Consider the following 18304-nt stretch of genomic DNA (forward strand, 5'->3'; position numbering starts at 1 on the left):
AAGAGATGAGGGAGAGGAATAAAGAAATAGAGATAATTAAAGAGAGGGGACAGTAGAGTGAGGAAGTAAGAAACAGTAAAGGGAGATCAGTGGCACAGAAATCGTCAAATCGAATAGATGAATTAACGCTCACACTCTCCAAAACTTGCTAACGGGTCTGGAATCCAAACAGGTCACCATTTCAAGCCCAATAAGCGCAAGGAAGAGAACCCACGCACAGACCGCAAAGCAACATCTCACGGCTGCAAATTCGACATATTGTTTTCCAAAGAATTAGGCGACAGATAAATAGCAAAACTGTTAAACATAATTAACTATAACTAAAAACTAAAGTATATGCTTCATTGATACACAATAAGGGAGAGTCGTATGAATTTTGAGGGCCCAGGGCGACCATGCGAGTGTGTGGATCTCTCATAAAAATTCTCATATCACCCGACAGAAGAGGCACTGTTGCAATTAATGCAATGTGTAGCGTAGAAGTGGGTTACTAAGGTGAGGCCCATATCACCGTAAACAATCAGAACACCCTCCGTCCGTCCTCGCTCTCGTCATTGCCCCACGCGAAACCCTCTCCTCTCTCTCATCACCCTCGTCATAGCGGTGTCATCGCCTCTGGTTCCTCCCACCACGCCTCTCCTCCCCCAGAATTGGAGCCCCGCCTACCGCATCGACCTCCCCTCCGGTCACTTCCTCCCTCTACATTGCCAGATCAGCCAAAATCTGACAGTGGCAGCATGTCCGTCGGGCTTGTCGTGACCAGATCGAACTCGCGGAAGGAGGCGTAGCTCCCGACAGCAGCCTGCCTTCCCCGACCCTCGAGTAGCTCCTGACGGAGGCCGTTGGATCCTCATCTCGTCGTTGCGACTAGATCGAGGTCGTAGCCGGTGGATATGTCATTTACACCAGCACTGGTTCGAGGCCATGGCCATGCTTCTCCAACTCCAGCGCCATCCTCCCAACCCTGAGTCCACGAGGAATCCGACGGCCTCCGCCAAATCTAGAGGTCAGACCAGGTGTTGTAGCCTCCACACGGTGCGCCCCCGTGGCACGAAGGACAACCACTTTGGAGAGTTTCTTATGGGCAAACGTGTAGCTAGTGCACCTTAATATTAGTGCTGGCATGAGCCCTGTTCACGATCCAGACATAACACGTCTCATCATGCCTCAATCTTAAACAGCGGAGAACCTTCCAGTAAGGCAAGCTGCAGTGGCCGCCCCACCTACTGGTCAGCAACTCAATGATGGGTGAGTACTGTTTAGCGATCGGCCAATGAGCTACGGTGGCCGCCCCACCTACTGGTCGGCAACTCAATGGTGGGTGAGTACTGTTTAGCGGCCGAGCGTCGGCGCTGGCCAAGATCGAGGTGAAGTTTGTCCTATCTAAATTTATGAGCACGATCTTAATTTTAAATAGGTCATGTTTAGATCAAAAGCTCAGCATACAGGTCAGCTCAATATAACACAACCTGTTTGGCTAATGAGGCCTTGCCGTCCATTTGGCCGGGTCTGCGCCCTATGAACTGTTTGTTTTTTTACCACCGTGTGGTTGCTCTTATCATGCATGTGGTGACAAGCATGCCTAGCCGGCACAAATCTCCAGAGCTGCCCGAAACCAGACCACCAAACTACACAAGACAGTACCACACTTTTGCATCATTGCGAACCCAAAGTCCCAAACCAACCTCCCCCTCTCTCCTCTGGGCCTAGTGATTGATTCTGTCGCAAAGGCTGCACTGCCGAACCACCACCAGTGACCTGGTTTCACCTTTACTTCCCATGCTCTTTAAAAGATTCCCCAATCTCCTCCAGACCTCCACTGATACATTTTGATCACTCAAAAACCTCCCTTTCAATTATTACCTGTCTCTGTCTCTTTTCCAAAGACGACCACAGGAGGCAGTGCTGCCGAATCACAGGCTTTTACTGTATATGGACCCTCCTCTCTCTTTCATCCATAACACCATGCCACCTTTTGCTCCACGCTACTACTACTAGTGCCTCATGAACCACTTTGGTGGCATAATCCAGTGCCTTGAGCTGAGCAAGGCTTTGCATTTGCAGGCACTGCAATGGTTTGATTCTTGTTCCTGAGCAGTTGAGCTGCACACGCTAACCTCTTTTTCACCAAGGTATTGTCTTCAGATTTGTCTAAGTCGCAACTAGTTATTTTCTCACCTGTTTTTAATCTTTTAATATCCATTTGCGTTCGGTTTACAAATGCTTGCATCCTGCTATTCCAATCCAACCACAAAGCAATAAAGAAGTTTTTTTTTTCATTTGATTTAGTCAGCTCACATGGTGGCTTGTTGATCCACATTCCCTTCTTTTCCCACCTTGCTCCAGTTCTTGGCATTGCATTGCCTCACATGCCATGTGAGTAGATGAGCAGAGCTCACTCCAAGTCAAGCTGCACACCAGCATCAACCCACCGCGAGATCTCCCAAGATTCGGCAATGGAGAAGTCCTGCTACTTCACTCTGCGATGGGAGAGCACCGGTGACCAGTGGTGGTACGCGTCGCCGATCGACTGGGCGGCGGCCGACGGCCACTACGACATCGTCCGCCAGTTGCTGCACCTCGATCCCAACCTGCTCATCAAGCTCACCTCCCTCCGTCGGATCCGCCGGCTCGAGGCACTGTGGGACGACGACCCCCGCTTCGCCGACGTGGCGCGGCACCGCGCGTCGGTCGCTCGAAGCCTGCTACTGGAGTGCGAGTGCAGGAACCACCCGCTCCCGGGAGGCGGCGGGAACACGCTGCTCAGGGCTGGGTACGGTGGGTGGTTGCTGTACACGGCGGCGTCGGCGGGGGACATGGCGTTCGTGCAGGAGCTACTGGACAGGGACCAGCTGCTCGTCTTCGGCGAGGGCGAGTACGGCGTGACGGACATGTTCTACGCGGCGGCGAGGGGCGGAAGCGCCGAGGTGTTTAGGCTGCTGCTCGACCACGCCATGTCGCCGAGGTGCTCGACAAATTGCCGGAACGGGGAAGGCAGGAGCGGCGCCGGTCGCGGGTCCGTGTTCTGGCTGGAGATGATGAGCCGGGCCGTCCACGCCGCGGCGAGAGGCGGCAGCGTGGAGATGCTGAGGGAGCTCATCGAGCGGCGCTCCGACGTTTCGGAATATCTCGACGTCCGTGGATCCACCGTGCTGCACGCCGCTGCTGGGAGAGGGCAGCTGCAGGTAAGGCATCTGCTTCTTTGCCGTTGCTTACATGCATCTTCTGCAAATGCTTTTTGTTAGTTGCTCGTGCTGCAAACATGGAATCTTTGTATGAACGATTCTTATCGATTGTTGTTTGTGCAAATATGAATCTTCTGTGGATTAATGGGATGTTTTACTATGTTGACATGCTTTGGAATTTTGATTTGCTTCTAGTTGTTCATCTCGAATGCTCAGTTTTACGTGGATCTGCATACTGAATATGCATTTCATTGAAAGCATAATTGAGTTTACAGTTCAAAAAGAAAACACAATTGAGTTGCTTCAGAATAAACATTGTACTTATATTTTCTCACAGATATTGATAATGGAAAGGGTACTTGTTCATGTACAAATGTTGAATGTCTTCTAAGATTCTACTAAAAAATGTGTCATCCAAGATCACTGTGTTATGCCATTCGGTAATTTTCTTCAACCAGCTTTGTAGTTTAATGTGACAGTAATTTCAAATCCAGATGGAGAATGTTCCTTGTATGATTTGAGTCACTGGTCAGAATTATCTTGCACAACAGTATACTTGTCGGCCAAGCCTCTATTTCCTTTCGTAGCACGATATTTAGCATGGTTTTACCTCATACATTTTATGATCAGAACGTGTAGGAAATTTAGTTATAGTTAAAGCTAATTTCCTTTCCAATCATGAACACCCTTTCCAATAATTTAAGGCCAGAGAGGATATACTTCGTTCTGTTCCAGTTCAGCTGGAAAAAAATCACCAGAAAGATCAACTTTATTAGACCTACTAACTTCTTGATGTTGCTATGCAGCCAACTTTCTTTCTGTTTCCTGTTGTTGATATGCAGACAACTTTATTCCTGTTTCTCGATGTCGCTCTGCAGCCATCTCTCCTGGCACAATTTTTATTTATTTTTATTTTTGACAGGGGTTCTTGGCACATATTTGTTGCAATTTGAAGTGTGTAAAGGTCTTATTGCTGCAAATTGCAAAATAGGAGTTCCCCTGTATCGCGTCTCATACTGTAAACATTACCTTATGCAGGTTGTGAAGTACCTCATGGCCTCTTTCGACATAATCAACACCACTGATAATCATGGGAACACTGCATTACATGTAGCAGCCTATCGAGGGCATCAGCCTGTTGTCGAAGCATTGGTTGCTGCGTCTCCATCAACCATGTCAGCAGTCAACAATGCTGGTGATACATTTCTTCATTCAGCAGTTGCGGGATTTAGGACCCCAGGATTCCGACGGCTTGACCGCCAAATGGAGCTGATGAGATACCTCATACGTGAAAGAACTGCAGATATCCAAAAGATCATCAACTTGAGAAACGACGCAGGCCTTACCGTCCTTCACCTGGCTGTGGTTGGTTGCGCGCATCCAGACCTCGTTGAGCTCTTGATGACCACCCCATCGATCAACCTTAATGCTGAAGATGCGAATGGCATGACCCCCCTAGCATTGCTAAAACAGCAGCTGCGCTCATCGACATCTGAGCGGCTCATCAAGCAGATAGTCTCTGCTGGAGGAGTCTTGAATTCTAGTATTTTGAGAACCCGATCAGCCATTGCTTCCCAGATAAAGATGCAGGGGGGAATTGCAAGCGCTCCTGGTACTACTTTCAAGGTATCAGATGCAGAGATATTCTTGTTCTCCGGTATCGGAGCAGCGGACTCTCTAAGGCCAAGCTCATGCTCCAGCAATGGCAAGGATGACCCTACTCACACAGATACAAACGGTGCAGGTGGCGAAAACCATGTATCGTCAGAGAAGCGACTGAGCTCTGCGAGTCGAGCTAAGGACCGTCTCAAGATGATGCTGAGATGGCCTCGCCACAAGACGCCAAAGAAATCAGAGGACAACGGCCCGCTGGATTCCATCAAGAAACTGAACGAGCACGCCGTCGAGACACCAGCTCCGCTGAGGCAGAAATTCACCAAGACAACGGCGCTCAACAACAAGCGAACTCTTGCAGTGAAAAGCTCCACCCCTAGCTCAGCCACCAAGAAGAAGCTCAACACGAAGCTCATCCATGGCATCATGGAGGCCATGCCACAGCTGGCACCGTCCGGGCGGTCTCGTTCCCCGACTAGCACCCTCCCGAGGTCCTCCATGTCGTTTACTCCACCACCGTTGGCGAAGCTGAAGGGCATCTGCCTGGATGACGAGATCTCAATGGCGACGCCGCCATCCGGTAAGCTGAAGGACATTGTCCTGGACAGCGACACCATGGAGGACCCGTCGTGCTCCAACTCGTCGATGGACGATGGCGGCGCCGCCAGCGGTCCGGTGGGGAATGCAACCAGGAGGCACGGGTGCGGGAACGGGAGGCTGATCAACATCTGCTTCGGCGCGCAGGGCCTCACCGTGGAGGACTCGGTGAGCGGGCAGCAGACGAGCAAGATGTTCAAGCAGCAGTGCCTCAGGGTGTCTTGATTGAAGGACGCCGCCCCTCCTAGTGTCTCTCTGAATGGTTGTGCAGTTCAACGTCTATCGGCCTGTTGAACTCCATGGTTAACTGGTGCGTGTGATTAACTGATTGGCTTGTTTTCTCCCGCGTGTATGTTGAGGCGTGTGCTTGATTTCTGGTTGTGAATTTCATAATTAGTGATGATCCTATGTATTTGTGCAATTGTGCTTGTGTTCACTCATGATGTTGACGAATTCGCAGCTCGAGGTATCTAATTCAGAACGTCCAATATTCACTTCTGATCAATTCACTTTACAGCAGCAACTTACAGATAGTTAATGTCTCACGGATGACAACAAATTTGCACAAAAAAAATACATCTGCAAAACATTTTTTCCCCTGTAGAAGCTAAGCAGGAGCAGTTCCTTTTTGCCCATGCCCAACAAACTAGCACTTCCTCCACTGCAAAACATTTTTTCCCCTGTAGAAGCTAAGCAGGAGCAGTTCCTTTTTGCCCATGCCCAACAAACTAGCACTTCCTCCACTACATCAAAATTCGGATTTACAGCAGGAAGCACCTAACAATCTAAAACATTAAAGTAAAAAAAAAGAAAAGAACAGAAGCTATGAGCCTCTGGGCAAACACCTAGACGCCTGAAGCTTTTGCGCTAATCACATTGCACGCGGAGGTGTTGCAATAAATCATGAGCCATTTGAACTTCACCAGCTCGGGCGTCATTTTACCATCACCATTTCTCGCAGCATTTTACCCTTGTGTCACCAGTTCTTGACGCGGCCACTTCCAAGATAAAATTGAAGGACCGGCCAAGCTTGATGTCGTCCAGGATAATGAAGGAAATAAACCTGATTTTGCATGGTAAACACCATCCTCCAAGCACATAAATATGTTCATTTGAAGCTGTCGATGGTGACCTTAACCTCCCCTGAGCCTTCTCCAAGCACATGACCACTCATTTCGCAGCTGTTCAAGGTAATCTCCATCCTCCAGGCGCATAATTTAACACCTCCAGCAGCATCAAAATTGAAGGCTTTTCATGCATCAGTTTGGCAATAAATGAGTGTCTACCACGTGCAACTGTCCTGCTATCGCCCCACAAACACTGGTTGCAAGAGGCGATTGATCTGTTGGATCAGTAGGTTGGCACCAGCCTCAAACCCTTAGGGTACGGCAACCAACACCACACCACTAGTTGATCTCTCCTTCCTCTGCATCTTTATCGCTGGGAACACTGCTCGGTTCTTCATCTTCTTCATCGTCTGTTTTCATGAATAGTCCAAGTTGTTCCAAAGGATTGACAAATCCAGGAAGAAAACTCGGCATACCATCCTGGGAGCGCTCTGGACTAGTCTCATCAACAGAGCTCACAATATGTTCTGCTGTGGCTGTTCCAAGCATTTCCAAATCCTTGAGATGGAGGTTATCATTGATTTCTACGGTTCTCTCCATCTGCATATAGGTTTTATTTTTTAGCAGCATGACAAAATGGGAAATCGCTACTGCTAGTAAATGCAATTTTCACTTGCCTCCTGCAGGGCCTGACGAGCCTTCTCCCTCTCAAGATCCCGTTTACGTTTAGCTTCAGCTTCAGCTTCAGCTCTGCGAGCTTCCATAGCCGCATTACCTTCAGCTAACAGCCGTGCTTTCTCTGCATCCACAAACAAGAACCTTGTTGAGAGAGAGAGAGAGAGCAATTAGCAGCAAATGAGGCATGTGAATACGCCTTTTACCTTCCTTCTGGAGCTTTTCCAGTTCATCCTGTTTGTCCCCACCCTGAGCTCATCAGAACAATACAGGTCAGAAATGACATCATGACCTCATAAAATCAGCAAAGAAAGTTGCTAGACGAACAAGGTCCTATTACCTGGCTGAGAACGCCACGAGCTTTGACAATCACATCAGCATAACGGCTCCTCAAAAGGGCTGCTCGTAAAAGCTTGTCCGGGGAGACTTGCCTATCGGATTTTGAGTTGTCCCCTAAATGTTTCATTTGGGAAAGGATCAGATGATCCGATCAGCTTAGTGCACTGAGACCACTCGATGGTCTCATATGTACCGGCCTACAAAATCATGCTTACCCTCTTCTGGTGCAGGCTTGGACTCACTGTCCTCTTCACGGAGTCCCACATTATCAGCAGGACCTGTGATTTAAGGACTAGTTAGCCCACAACTAAAAATAACTTCAAACACAGTTTCTAACTGCAAAAGGATAGAATAGCTAAACAGTCAGAGAAAGTAAGCCATACAGTTGGCATCAGCTGGACTAATAACATCACTCTTGTCCTGCTCCACCAGCTGGTCAGGTTTCTTAGTTCCCTAAAATTAAGAAACAAACCAATTATTTCAGTACAGTCCAGTCAACTAAATTGGGAAGAATTCCACATCCTTGCCACAAGAAAATAATACCAGGATATAAAGATCAAAGCTGGCCTAAAATGACGAAGAACACAACCAAAATCACATTGCCAATACAATTGAGGTACAATTTGCAAGAATAAGGCATTATTGCATAAGGGCTGGCGTAGGAGAAAGCCAACCTATACAGTATAAGCTACAAAGCTATTTACTGATAGGCATACAAACAATGCTGTCAGAAAGACTGAAAGAGTAGCCAAAAAACAGGAGATAAGTCACAGTTGCAAACACAATCGCCAGTGACTAGGGAAGATAAGAGAAAGGTAATGACATGGTTCTAGGAAGGATAACAAGATGGAAAGGTTGCATATATATGACTGGTCAATAATATATTTTGTGCTTTTTACCACAAAGCATTCACAACATCAAATAGCCCACAGTCCATTAACTAATATAATTTAAAGGTCTGCATTATGTTTGAAGCACCCAATAGTAAATTGCCAAAGTACCTTCGCAACCTTTGCTGGGCTAACAACCTTTTCTGATTCACTTTCAGAGTCACTGCCTGAGTCAGAATCTGCATTACCAAGTACCAACACCATTGTGAACAACTGGGACTTTCAGGTATCTCAAAATGGGAAAAGTTCAAGAAATATTATATTATGATTATTCGGTAGGATGCGCACGACAATCACAGTTTGCAAGAGCTTACTCTTACTACGAGGTCAGTTTGTTAAAAGTTAGTAGGATGAGATAACTGCAGAAGGGTTTCCTGTGTACACTTCAATGAAATCTTAACAACCCAATTTTAAAAAACAATACATGCTAAGAGATTACTAAAAGCTTTAACGAAACGGAGATCATATGCACAAATACACACTCCCATCAAAAAAATATGACGTTCATGGAGTAACATGTTTCTCCTCTACTTCTAGATCCCTGCCAAATTTGCAACTAATTGCCCAGAGTCTAAATAAAGAAATATGATATAACACAAATTCAAAAATATAAATATGACAAGGGAAATAGCCAGATTTTCAAAGCATTTACAACATAGAGTTGGGAAGAGAAACAGCATTTCTTTACACAAGAATGTCTATAATTATAAAAACAAATGCAGATAAACACAATGAGACACAGACCACTGGAAGATGCTTCAGAGTCGCTGCTGGAACTACTTGGACTACCACCCTTGCTACTCCTGATTTGTGCATCTTTTTCTATCAAAATAGGGGAGGCATTACCACAAATATCCACATCCTCCTCAACAGGCTCGCCACCTGCATGCACCGAAAACAAATATCTGACTACTGCAAGGCATGGAATTTAAATCTATAGAGGATTTCAGGCTATAAGAAAGAGAACCTTTGCATGGATTTGTAGACGAGTGGCTAAGGCCAGATACATTCACAGCCTCGTTCTCAGAAGGCTCAGATTTCGCCTGCTGGTTCTGCCCTCTATCTTGCAAATACTTGTCAACATGTTTCTTCAGCTCGAATAGTAGGTCGTCACTGACAGCATGGATGTCAATCTCTATCTCTCCATCACCAAGCTGATCTGTATTGTTGTCAATGCATTGTTGCAGCAGATCAATTATGTGAGCAGGTAAATCCTGATCCTCGGATAAAGAAGACAAACAGTTCCCAAAGGCTTCTTTCTCATCATAAGTCATCTTTGGCTTTACACACTCTGCTTGCCTTACACACTCCATTGACACCTCGCTGCAGTCCACAGGAGGAGTCTTCCTCCTCTTTGAGTCAGCTCTGTCAACCTCAACATGTGTCTCAGTGGCAACAGAAGCCAATTTCTTTTCAATCGTCCTCCATCTATTCTCAAACATCTTGTTCAGTAGGATGGCCATGTCATGCACTGCATGCCCACGAGGATTGTAAGTCATCGCATTGTTAAAGGTCAGCCTAACATCAGCCGCAAAATCTGATGGGCTTGTGTATGAGCCAGAGTCGAGCTTCTTCTTGACAGTACCAAGGTCCATTGGGTGCTTGATGATGTCAAAATAATCTGGAATTTGCAGCTTCACCACATCAACTGGGACATTAAATATATGACTATATTTATGAGTCATCAGCTTCTTCAAAATTGCATCGCACTGCTTAAAAACTGCAGCTTCAGATAACACTGCAGAAGGTTCAGGCCGGGGTTTTGTAGGCAAGAACCGTCCCTTAGCACCACGAACAGCATGGCTCCCGCGTTGCACCTTCTTGGGTCGAGGGGCAGCTGACGATGACAACGCAGGTGCTCGATTGACAGGGACAGAGGCTGCAAACTTTGGCTTCTTGAGGAGATCTCGGACAGAATCAAGCTCTGCCCGGAATCTCTTCCGAAGATACCGCCGCTCAGACGATGACATCTTGGATGGCACAAAGATCTCCCGCTTCACATCGAAGCCATCGCTGTTTAGACTGATGCACTTGCGCTTTGGAGCCGACGAGTCCTCTGAGTCAACACAAACAGGGCTGCCGGCTGCACCTTCCGACTCGCCGACAGTCTCTGCATAACCCCGCGGCGCGGCTTCCGCCACGCCCCGGATGGCCATTTCTTCGTAGCCCCTCTTTATTGGCCTCTGCTGCCCAAATTCCATGAGGACCGTCGGTGTCATGTGTCCAGGCGCCAGGGAGTCAGATCTGTTCACCATTTCCAACAGTCCTCAGCAACATAAACACCAATTTTCTTTTTTTGCAACCAGACACAATCACCAAATTCGAACTATACAAACAACAATATGCAAGCATACAGACCAAAAATTTAAAGCGTTCCCTCCAAAACCCTAATCCAGTAATCCTACACCTAACCCTAATTCCGAAATCCACTCGGCGCACGAATCCGACAGCGAAACAATCAAATCCGCCAATTCGCGCCTCGAATCAGACACCTGCCGACACCAATCGAACAAACCCAAAATGATGACCCAAATTCGAAACAAGCAGGATGCGAGCCCGGACCTGGGAAGCTGGATCTGAAGTAACTGAGACCCTGGGGCCGGAATAAAGCGCGAGGACGCCGCGTCCTCGCGTGGGCGAGCTGGATCTACGCGGGAGAAGGGCGGATCTGGGAGCGCGCGGTGGCCGCCCTGTCGCCTCGCCTTATCCTCTCTTTTTTTTTCCCGCTTCCTCGCCTCTCGAGTCGAGTCGTCTCCGCGCTGCCTGCTTATCCTTTTTTTCCCCTTCTCGAAGCGACCCGAACCACCCGACCAAGCCGAGCCCGAAGTGGAGATCCGCAGCGCACACTTTAGACCCGCAACCGGTGAGGAGCGGAGCGGAGCGACTGTGACGCGCGGGGTGTAGGCCACTCGGGGTGCGTATTTATAGGCCGGGGCGGGGCACGCGGGCGGTGCAGGTCGGATCCGGGCCGTTGGATTTGAGGAATCGGACGGAGGACGAGGCAGATCGGGATGCGGGGACCGCAGGGGACGGGTGGGGCACGACGTGACGTGGAGCGGGGGGGCGCTTTGACTTTCCTTGAGATGGTTTCCGGGCGGACGCGGGTGGTTACCCTGCGGTGCCACTGACTGGTGGGGACAAAAGGTTGCGTGGACCCACATGTCATTTTTGGGTGCCGTTGGAAAGGAGTAGCCGTCGGGGAGCTGCCGTGTTTTGTCGAGCACGCGGAATTGGGCACGGTTTGGGCGCGGGGGTCAGGGGGTGGCTTGGTTGGGAAGGCTACGTGACAGGTGGAAATAGGTACGTGGCTGGCTCCTGGGCAGTGGGCACCGAGGTGTCTGATGGAATCACGTAACGGGTTCGGGTCCCGGCACGTCTTGAAGAGATGCAAACGGGCTTGTGTTTAGGCCGGTGCTCACGGCTTCCAAGGCGGTAATAGGTCCAGATATGTTATGGGCCAAAACTCAACTTTGATATAGTTAGCCTATGCAATTATTGGGCCGTAATATGCACATTGCGTGGGCAGCCCAGTGGGCTGTATTAGGCTCCGGTGACCGCAAAATCCTATACCTAGGGCACGCTACCTGAGCTTCCGAGTAGTGCGCTTTGACATTGGTGCAAGTAGGGCTGAAAACGAGTCGAGCCGAGCCTTCTCGATGAAGTGTAGGTTTGGTTTGCGAACTGAGCTAAAATGACGGCTCAGTTTGACTCGGTTGCTGGCTCTCTAGCCTGCCAGACCATTAGCCATCAGTGCAGGTTAGAACCTCGAAAACACTTTACACATAAACAGGAAACACACGACAACAACTACTATATTTATTTATATACATTCATGCATGAGTCATAAAACACAGCTCATACTCACACCAGGTAGCCTCAAACTTGCTGCTGCTTTGCAGTCTTCATCACCACGTCCAGCTATATGCCTATATAGCTTTGCATTGCATCCATCACGAGACCTGGCTATGAATAAGCAGGGCAACAAATCAATAGGGCAAAACTATGCACACACGTATTGTCTACAAATAAACAGACAAATACTGGAGTGCTGAACTACTGGACCGAGTATGCCAAGGGTCCATGGCTCGGGTTTGGCTCATGAGCGGCTCGCGAGCTAGCTCAGCTCAGCTCAGTTCACAAAGTGAGCCAGCGGTATGGCTCGGGCTCAACTCATTTGGGTAATGTACTGTGGGGGGGGGGGAGGGATTTAGTTTTACATCTCAAACCATTAGTCAATTTTTTTAATCTATTTGAACTACTGTGTTGTTTTTTAATTCAACATTCTGAATATATTTCAATATTTTAGATAAATTATTGACCTAGCATTTAAAAGTTATTGACGCAGAGTTTGAAAAATGTTGAATCTAGTCTTTCAAAATGTTAAGTGTATAAAAAAGCATAAAATAAAAATACAGTAAACTAATGAATTACTACTAAATTTTTAAAAACTAAAGAAAAAACCTTACTAGCGACTGGGACATGGCCTTATTGTTGTTGGGCCTTGATGGGCCAGGCTATCCAAGAGCTATGGGTAGCACGGCCTACGTATAGGAGGTACCTCGTGTTGAATTTTATTGTGCTCTGCTGTTATCATGTCACAAGTCACGACTTGCAAGGGTCAGTTCACAAAAAAAGAAAATGCAAAGGGTCAATGGGCCATCTCTACGGAACTTCAGAGTGCATGTTCGATTCCCCGTTTCATCCAAACCAGTGCCTGAGATCAAGAATGCGCATGAGAATTTCGCAGATGGTCGTCAGATTTCTCCACCGTCAAATGGTCTGGAGATCTAGTGAATTGATACGGGCCAGACACGTGCCGCGACAAGCTAATGAACATTTCCTCAAAAATAAAACAAGCTAATGAGCAACCAAGCACCCGAACAAATCCCGCACGGGCGCGGTCGACCCACCCCGGCTAAAGCTCCCCTGCACATGGCCGTCGCTTTGGATTCTACTAGCACGCTGGGAACAAAACCACGTGCTCGCTCCATATGCGCACGCTGTGCCTTGGCCCTTGCGTAGTGCGCGGCAGCAGCCTCACATGAGTGACGTCCGGCGAGCGGAAACAAGGTGCTGCCCCAGGATTTTTTTAAAATAATATTATTTTATTAAAAACTTATAAAAATAATAGTTAAATCTATAGAATTGTAAAGGTAGATATCTATCAACACGTAGAGTAACAACAAATACATATCGGTACCAACAGGTTGTGGCCTAGCGAAGTCAGGGCGCCACGTAGGCTTTGCGTGAAGCGTAGTGACATGTCGGCGTTCCGAATACTGACAGGTGACGCATCATGACTTGTCGCCATGTGAAAGGCTAACAGGTGCATCGACATTTCGTATGCTGACAGATCTTTATATAATTCACGGCTGTTGATTCCTATCTGATGTGTAATCAATCATACACAGAGCGGGGCGCGAGAATAGGCGACAGCAACAAGCTGGCGATGATGCCCTGAGAAAGAGGTCTGATGCCCTAAGAAATGGTAAATGCCCGACATATTTTCATTCCCTAAGACTTGTTAGGATTAGCAGCAGCACGTTATTAGGTTAGTCTTTATGTGTACCGTATATGCCAATGTTTATTGTCATTATTTCTTTATATGTATCAGCATATGTAACCTCCGTGCAGGTTATATGATAATTGTGCTTCTCAACTACTATTATCCACAAAACTATATTTTATATCCTTCCAACGTTACTTCACTTTAAAAAAAACTACTTAAACAAATTTAGATCAACTAAATCAAAAATATTGATAAAAATCACATCGGACTAAAAATAGAAAAAAAAAATAACCACTCTATGATGCCACTAACCTCAGCCGCATTAGGAAACATCTGTTCGCCTTATTGCCTCAGCCTCTGTGTAGTAGTAGTTAATATTTTCAAAAGAGTGTGAATTCTTCTATACGATATACACTAAGTTTCGACGGTGTCTCATTGATATTTCAAAAATTATTATTAAAAATCAAATAAAAAGATACGTAACATGTCGGCACGTAGAATATCCACATGACTGTCGGTATTCCACGTACCGATAGACCTATCGAGTAACAACTTGACCGATACTCATATCGGTGTCTACCTGAGGGCCTATCGGCACGCGGAATGCCGGCATATTTTTTCTCCGTATTCTACATACTGACAGGCCTCCGAACCCAGTGCCACATAGACTATCAACATTTAGAGTATCGATAGATTCTTTATTTATACTTTATGTACCGATATGTGCATATTCTTATAATTTTGTGAATTTAGCTATTATTTCTATAATGTTTTTAACAATATATTATTAAAAATTTCCTGCCCACTATACCCTTCAGGCGTCCGAATCTCAAAGCGGAGCATGCCCGCGTGCAAGCGCAGCGAAACAGGGACCCATGTCCGGCGGTGGCATGTTTTCGGGACAGCATGCAGATGGTGACAGCGTGCGTGTTCGGCCGTCCGGATTTTGGGGCGGGACGCTTTGACGCTTGAGGCGCGATCATGTGCGACAGCCCGTCCGTGCGGTGCCGTCTAGGGAGGAGCACGCTGCGCGACCGTGCACCGCACAGTTTCGGCCAATCCTGAGTGAGCCCCAGCTCCGGGCCTTTCTAGTCGCTGTTGACTGCCTGATTTCCCTTGCGGCTGCAGAGCAGGAGCAGTCACTGCACGCCGTCGCCGTCACTTGATTCAGTGTCATGATTCGTACTAAGCCTGTGAAGCAAATCACCGGAACGGTACTTTCATTATTTACTATTGTAAAATATTATAATAATTTTACTGTTTATTAAGTTACTATAGTAGATAATTTGATACGTCCGTTCTCGATCCAATAATTCAAAAGGGTTAATATCATGATACTGTTCATTCTCTACGAATCTCTAAGGTCCTCAGTGTTCTCGTGTAGTACTGTTTGACGACCTCTTCTTACTATTTACTCTATTTAAAAATAATAATTAAATTATTTTAAAAAAAATCAAATTTTATATATTTTAACTAATCAAAGTATAGGAACATCTAATGTATAAAATTGTATAACTAGATTTATAATTTAAAATATTTTCATACTATATAGATTTTGTAGCTATAAATAATATATTTTATAAAAAATGTTAGTTAAAATACGTCTACTGTATCGTGGAGTTAGTATATTTCGCATCGTGATCTCTGCATCTGCGAGCTTACCTTTTTGCCGTCTTCTGATGTCCGTCCAGTTCAGAGACGTCCTCTCAGCTCTGTCCTTCTCGTCCCTTGTCTGGCCATCCACATCCAGTGCGTTGCGGTTCTTGGTATCGTGGAGCTCTCGGAGATGAGGAGGTCGTCTCAGGGAATGATGAGTTTAAGCTACGATGCGGGCAGCGGGAGGGGGTTGTTGGCCCGCTACGCGAAGGCGAAGCCGAGGCCGTCCAAGTGGGACGACGCGCAGCGGTGGCTCTCCTCCCGGACGCCCGACGACGACCGGCGCCGGAGCTCCTGCGCCGACGACCGGATGCTGCTGCCGTCAGCGTCGCAGAAGGGGAGGCACTCATGGGGTGCCGCGGACGGCGACGCGACCGTGGGGGTGGGGCTCGGCGCGCGGGACGACGGGGAGGCGGAGACGGAGACCAAGAGGGTGGACTCCGTGCTGGCGTACGGGCAGCAGAGGTGCCTCTCGCTGCGGGACGTCGGAACGGAGATGACGCCCGGCGGGAGCAAGGAGCCATCCCGGGCGAACACTCCTCGCGCCACCGCCCTGGCGGCCGCCCCGCCGACGGCCGCAGCGAGCCACGCGATCCACGCGCTGCGGCACCGGCCGGGTTCGACAGAAGGCGGATCACCGGGCCACATTGCGGCGGACCGCTGCGCGGCCAGCGAGGGCACCGACACCGAGGTGCGTAAGGAAGCGTGCGCTGTGCCGATGGCCGTGTCGCCCGGCACGGCGTGGGACGCCGCGGAGCGCGCCAAGCACATGGCCAGGTGATCGCAATCTCTCGTTGTTCTCTACCAATGCGCTTTCTCCTCTGCACGTTGCTGAGCCACGTGAAGCAACAAGCTTCACTGCCACGGTAACAGTAACCGAGCGGTGCGTATACTGAGCTCAGCAGTGCGTGTGCTGGAATCGTTGCGTTGCTCTGACTCACCGCTGAGTTATCGCGCGCACCTGTCAAGGAAGACCTTTTCGCAGCTTGTCCTGTGCGTGCTGACGACGTTTGCGCCGTGCGCCGTCGCAGGTATCGGCGCGAGGAGATGAAAATACAAGCCTGGGAAAATCGCCGACGGCAAAAGGCCGAGCTGCAAATGAAGATGACAGAGGTATTTCGACACTGAAAGGCAGGGTTCTGTGAATATTCTAGGCGGCATCAACATATCCAGTTTTCTTGTGCAGGCTAAGGCGGAGAGGATGAAACTGCGGGCGCAGGAGAAGACGGCGAGCAAGCTGGCCTCGGCGCAGGCGGTGACCAGGGATAAGCGAGCTCGCGCGGAGGCCAAGCTCAACCAGCGCACCGCGCGGGTCGAGGGCAAGGCGGACCTCCTGAGGCGGGGCGGGCACCTGCCGTCCTCCTCCGTGTTCTCGCTCAAGTTGCCGCTGCTGTGCAGCTGAAAGGTTCCTGGAGATCGAGGGCGCGTGGCGGGGCCCAGGTTCCCGGCGGCCGGCGTTGGTTGACGGGGGTGACTTTTTGAAAATATAATAGCATTTTTAATTTAATTTAATTTATTTTTTTTATATAAATTGAATGAGAATGGATGCAAATAAGCAATAACAATTATGTTCTGATTAGCCTGATTAAATTCAACTAGTCTAGAGTAGTATTCGATAAGTTTCAATATGTCTCAACTAGTGTATATCATCGATATGATATTTGATTAGTTACTCGATTAGTAGATGTACTCGAGTAGGATCTATATACGTATGTGATGATCATGTGAGATGCAGACGCTCTTATAATGTCGATGTTCGATACAGTTGATGATGAAGAAGATAAAGTAGTTGATGCAGATTTTATCGTGATATCGATTCAGGACGCGATGACAAAGACGAAGTAGTCAAAGTAAATCACGATAATGTATAGCAAGCATATCGTAGTAGTCACGATGAGAGCTTCTCAAAAACATTATTTGTCCTCTTTCGGTGTAAGATCACAAGGGTGATGGGTTCTAAAGACCTGTTCTCTTGTTCGTCAATGCATGTCGGCGCAGCGGGATAGAACAGACTATGTGCGACGGCGCAACAGAAAGAAATAGGCAAAATCCGATTTGTGTGTGGTGTCTCACTTCTCTCCTTTATGCAGCGGCTGATAGATATATATAGAGAAAGAGTCGCGCGATTGAGACCCACCATGATCAAATACGGTTACGCCACTACGATCGGAGTCTTGACCAACACAATTTCTATATATTTATCCATTTGCCATATATTTATCCAATTGCCCACACAGCAAAAAGAAAGAAACCGCAAAAAGAAGTCCGGACCTACGCAAGCAACTGGACTCAATTTCGACGGACCATTCACACAGGTGCCGTGCACCCACGCCTTCCTCCCTCGCCCCGGCCCCAACTATGACCTAGCGAGGCGAGCGAGCGCACGCATGTGTTTTTCTAGTCCTCTCATCCACACATGCTAAGTGGGTGGAAAAGAGAAAGTCTTTTAAGTTGGTCTCCATTCATTTTTATTAGCAAGGTGGGACTAAAGAATACATACCTCCCTGACATGGTTAAGTCTTTAAGATTTATTTGAAATTATATAAATATAATGGGATAAGCCCATATATTATAATAATCCCCCACCAGACCTCAAAGTTTCACGAAGATTTGTCTTTTTCTCAATATTGTCTGATATATCAGTGTTTCAGTAGAGACTATTAAGTTGAACATCCACATAAAATATCAAGCTACACTTATTCACAACTTGGATAATGGACTAAGCCTTAAATTGCAAGTCTTATACAAACAAGTTTCACTTGAAGTCATAAC

The 18304-nt window shown here is 47.6% G+C and overlaps 3 protein-coding genes across 3 annotated transcripts; 2 read left to right on the forward strand and 1 right to left on the reverse strand.

The window, feature by feature from the left end:
- The first annotated feature begins 1996 nt into the window (after nucleotides 1-1996).
- LOC133919232 (uncharacterized) lies at nucleotides 1997-5804 on the forward strand. Its single transcript, XM_062363565.1, has 3 exons — nucleotides 1997-2132; nucleotides 2347-3185; nucleotides 4224-5804. The coding sequence occupies exons 2-3, from the start codon at nucleotides 2385-2387 to the stop codon at nucleotides 5619-5621; spliced, it is 2199 nt and encodes a 732-aa protein (XP_062219549.1). The 5' UTR covers nucleotides 1997-2132; nucleotides 2347-2384; the 3' UTR covers nucleotides 5622-5804.
- Nucleotides 5805-5863: 59 nt separating this feature from the next.
- LOC133919231 (transcription factor GTE9-like) lies at nucleotides 5864-11543 on the reverse strand. The gene is made up of 10 exons (XM_062363564.1): nucleotides 10930-11543; nucleotides 9335-10611; nucleotides 9112-9249; nucleotides 8479-8546; nucleotides 7861-7930; nucleotides 7693-7755; nucleotides 7479-7591; nucleotides 7345-7387; nucleotides 7141-7262; nucleotides 5864-7063 (listed from the first exon to the last, which is right to left on the reverse strand). Exons 1-10 carry the CDS (start codon nucleotides 11526-11528, stop codon nucleotides 6803-6805), a joined length of 2754 nt encoding a protein of 917 aa, XP_062219548.1. The 5' UTR covers nucleotides 11529-11543; the 3' UTR covers nucleotides 5864-6802.
- Nucleotides 11544-15534: 3991 nt separating this feature from the next.
- On the forward strand, nucleotides 15535-17086 carry LOC133917584 (remorin-like). The gene is made up of 3 exons (XM_062361466.1): nucleotides 15535-16309; nucleotides 16564-16645; nucleotides 16719-17086. The coding sequence occupies exons 1-3, from the start codon at nucleotides 15663-15665 to the stop codon at nucleotides 16932-16934; spliced, it is 945 nt and encodes a 314-aa protein (XP_062217450.1). The 5' UTR covers nucleotides 15535-15662; the 3' UTR covers nucleotides 16935-17086.
- Nucleotides 17087-18304: the final 1218 nt, after the last annotated feature.

Source organism: Phragmites australis, chromosome 5 (genome assembly GCF_958298935.1).
Source record: "Phragmites australis chromosome 5, lpPhrAust1.1, whole genome shotgun sequence".
Classification (NCBI taxonomy): domain Eukaryota; kingdom Viridiplantae; phylum Streptophyta; class Magnoliopsida; order Poales; family Poaceae; genus Phragmites; species Phragmites australis.

Coding starts and splice junctions, on each gene's coding strand:
- LOC133919232 (XM_062363565.1), top strand. CDS start 2,385: ATGAGCAGAGCTCACTCCAAGTCAAGCTGCACACCAGCATCAACCCAC. Junction 3,186..4,223: donor CTGGGAGAGGGCAGCTGCAG/GTAAGGCATCTG, acceptor TACCTTATGCAG/GTTGTGAAGTACCTCATGGC.
- LOC133917584 (XM_062361466.1), top strand. CDS start 15,663: ATGAGGAGGTCGTCTCAGGGAATGATGAGTTTAAGCTACGATGCGGGC. Junction 16,310..16,563: donor CGCGCCAAGCACATGGCCAG/GTGATCGCAATC, acceptor GCGCCGTCGCAG/GTATCGGCGCGAGGAGATGA. Junction 16,646..16,718: donor TGCAAATGAAGATGACAGAG/GTATTTCGACAC, acceptor TTTCTTGTGCAG/GCTAAGGCGGAGAGGATGAA.
- LOC133919231 (XM_062363564.1), bottom strand. CDS start 11,528: ATGTGGGTCCACGCAACCTTTTGTCCCCACCAGTCAGTGGCACCGCAG. Junction 9,250..9,334: donor GTCTACAAATCCATGCAAAG/GTTCTCTTTCTT, acceptor CGGTGCATGCAG/GTGGCGAGCCTGTTGAGGAG. Junction 7,064..7,140: donor CTCGTCAGGCCCTGCAGGAG/GCAAGTGAAAAT, acceptor ACCTATATGCAG/ATGGAGAGAACCGTAGAAAT.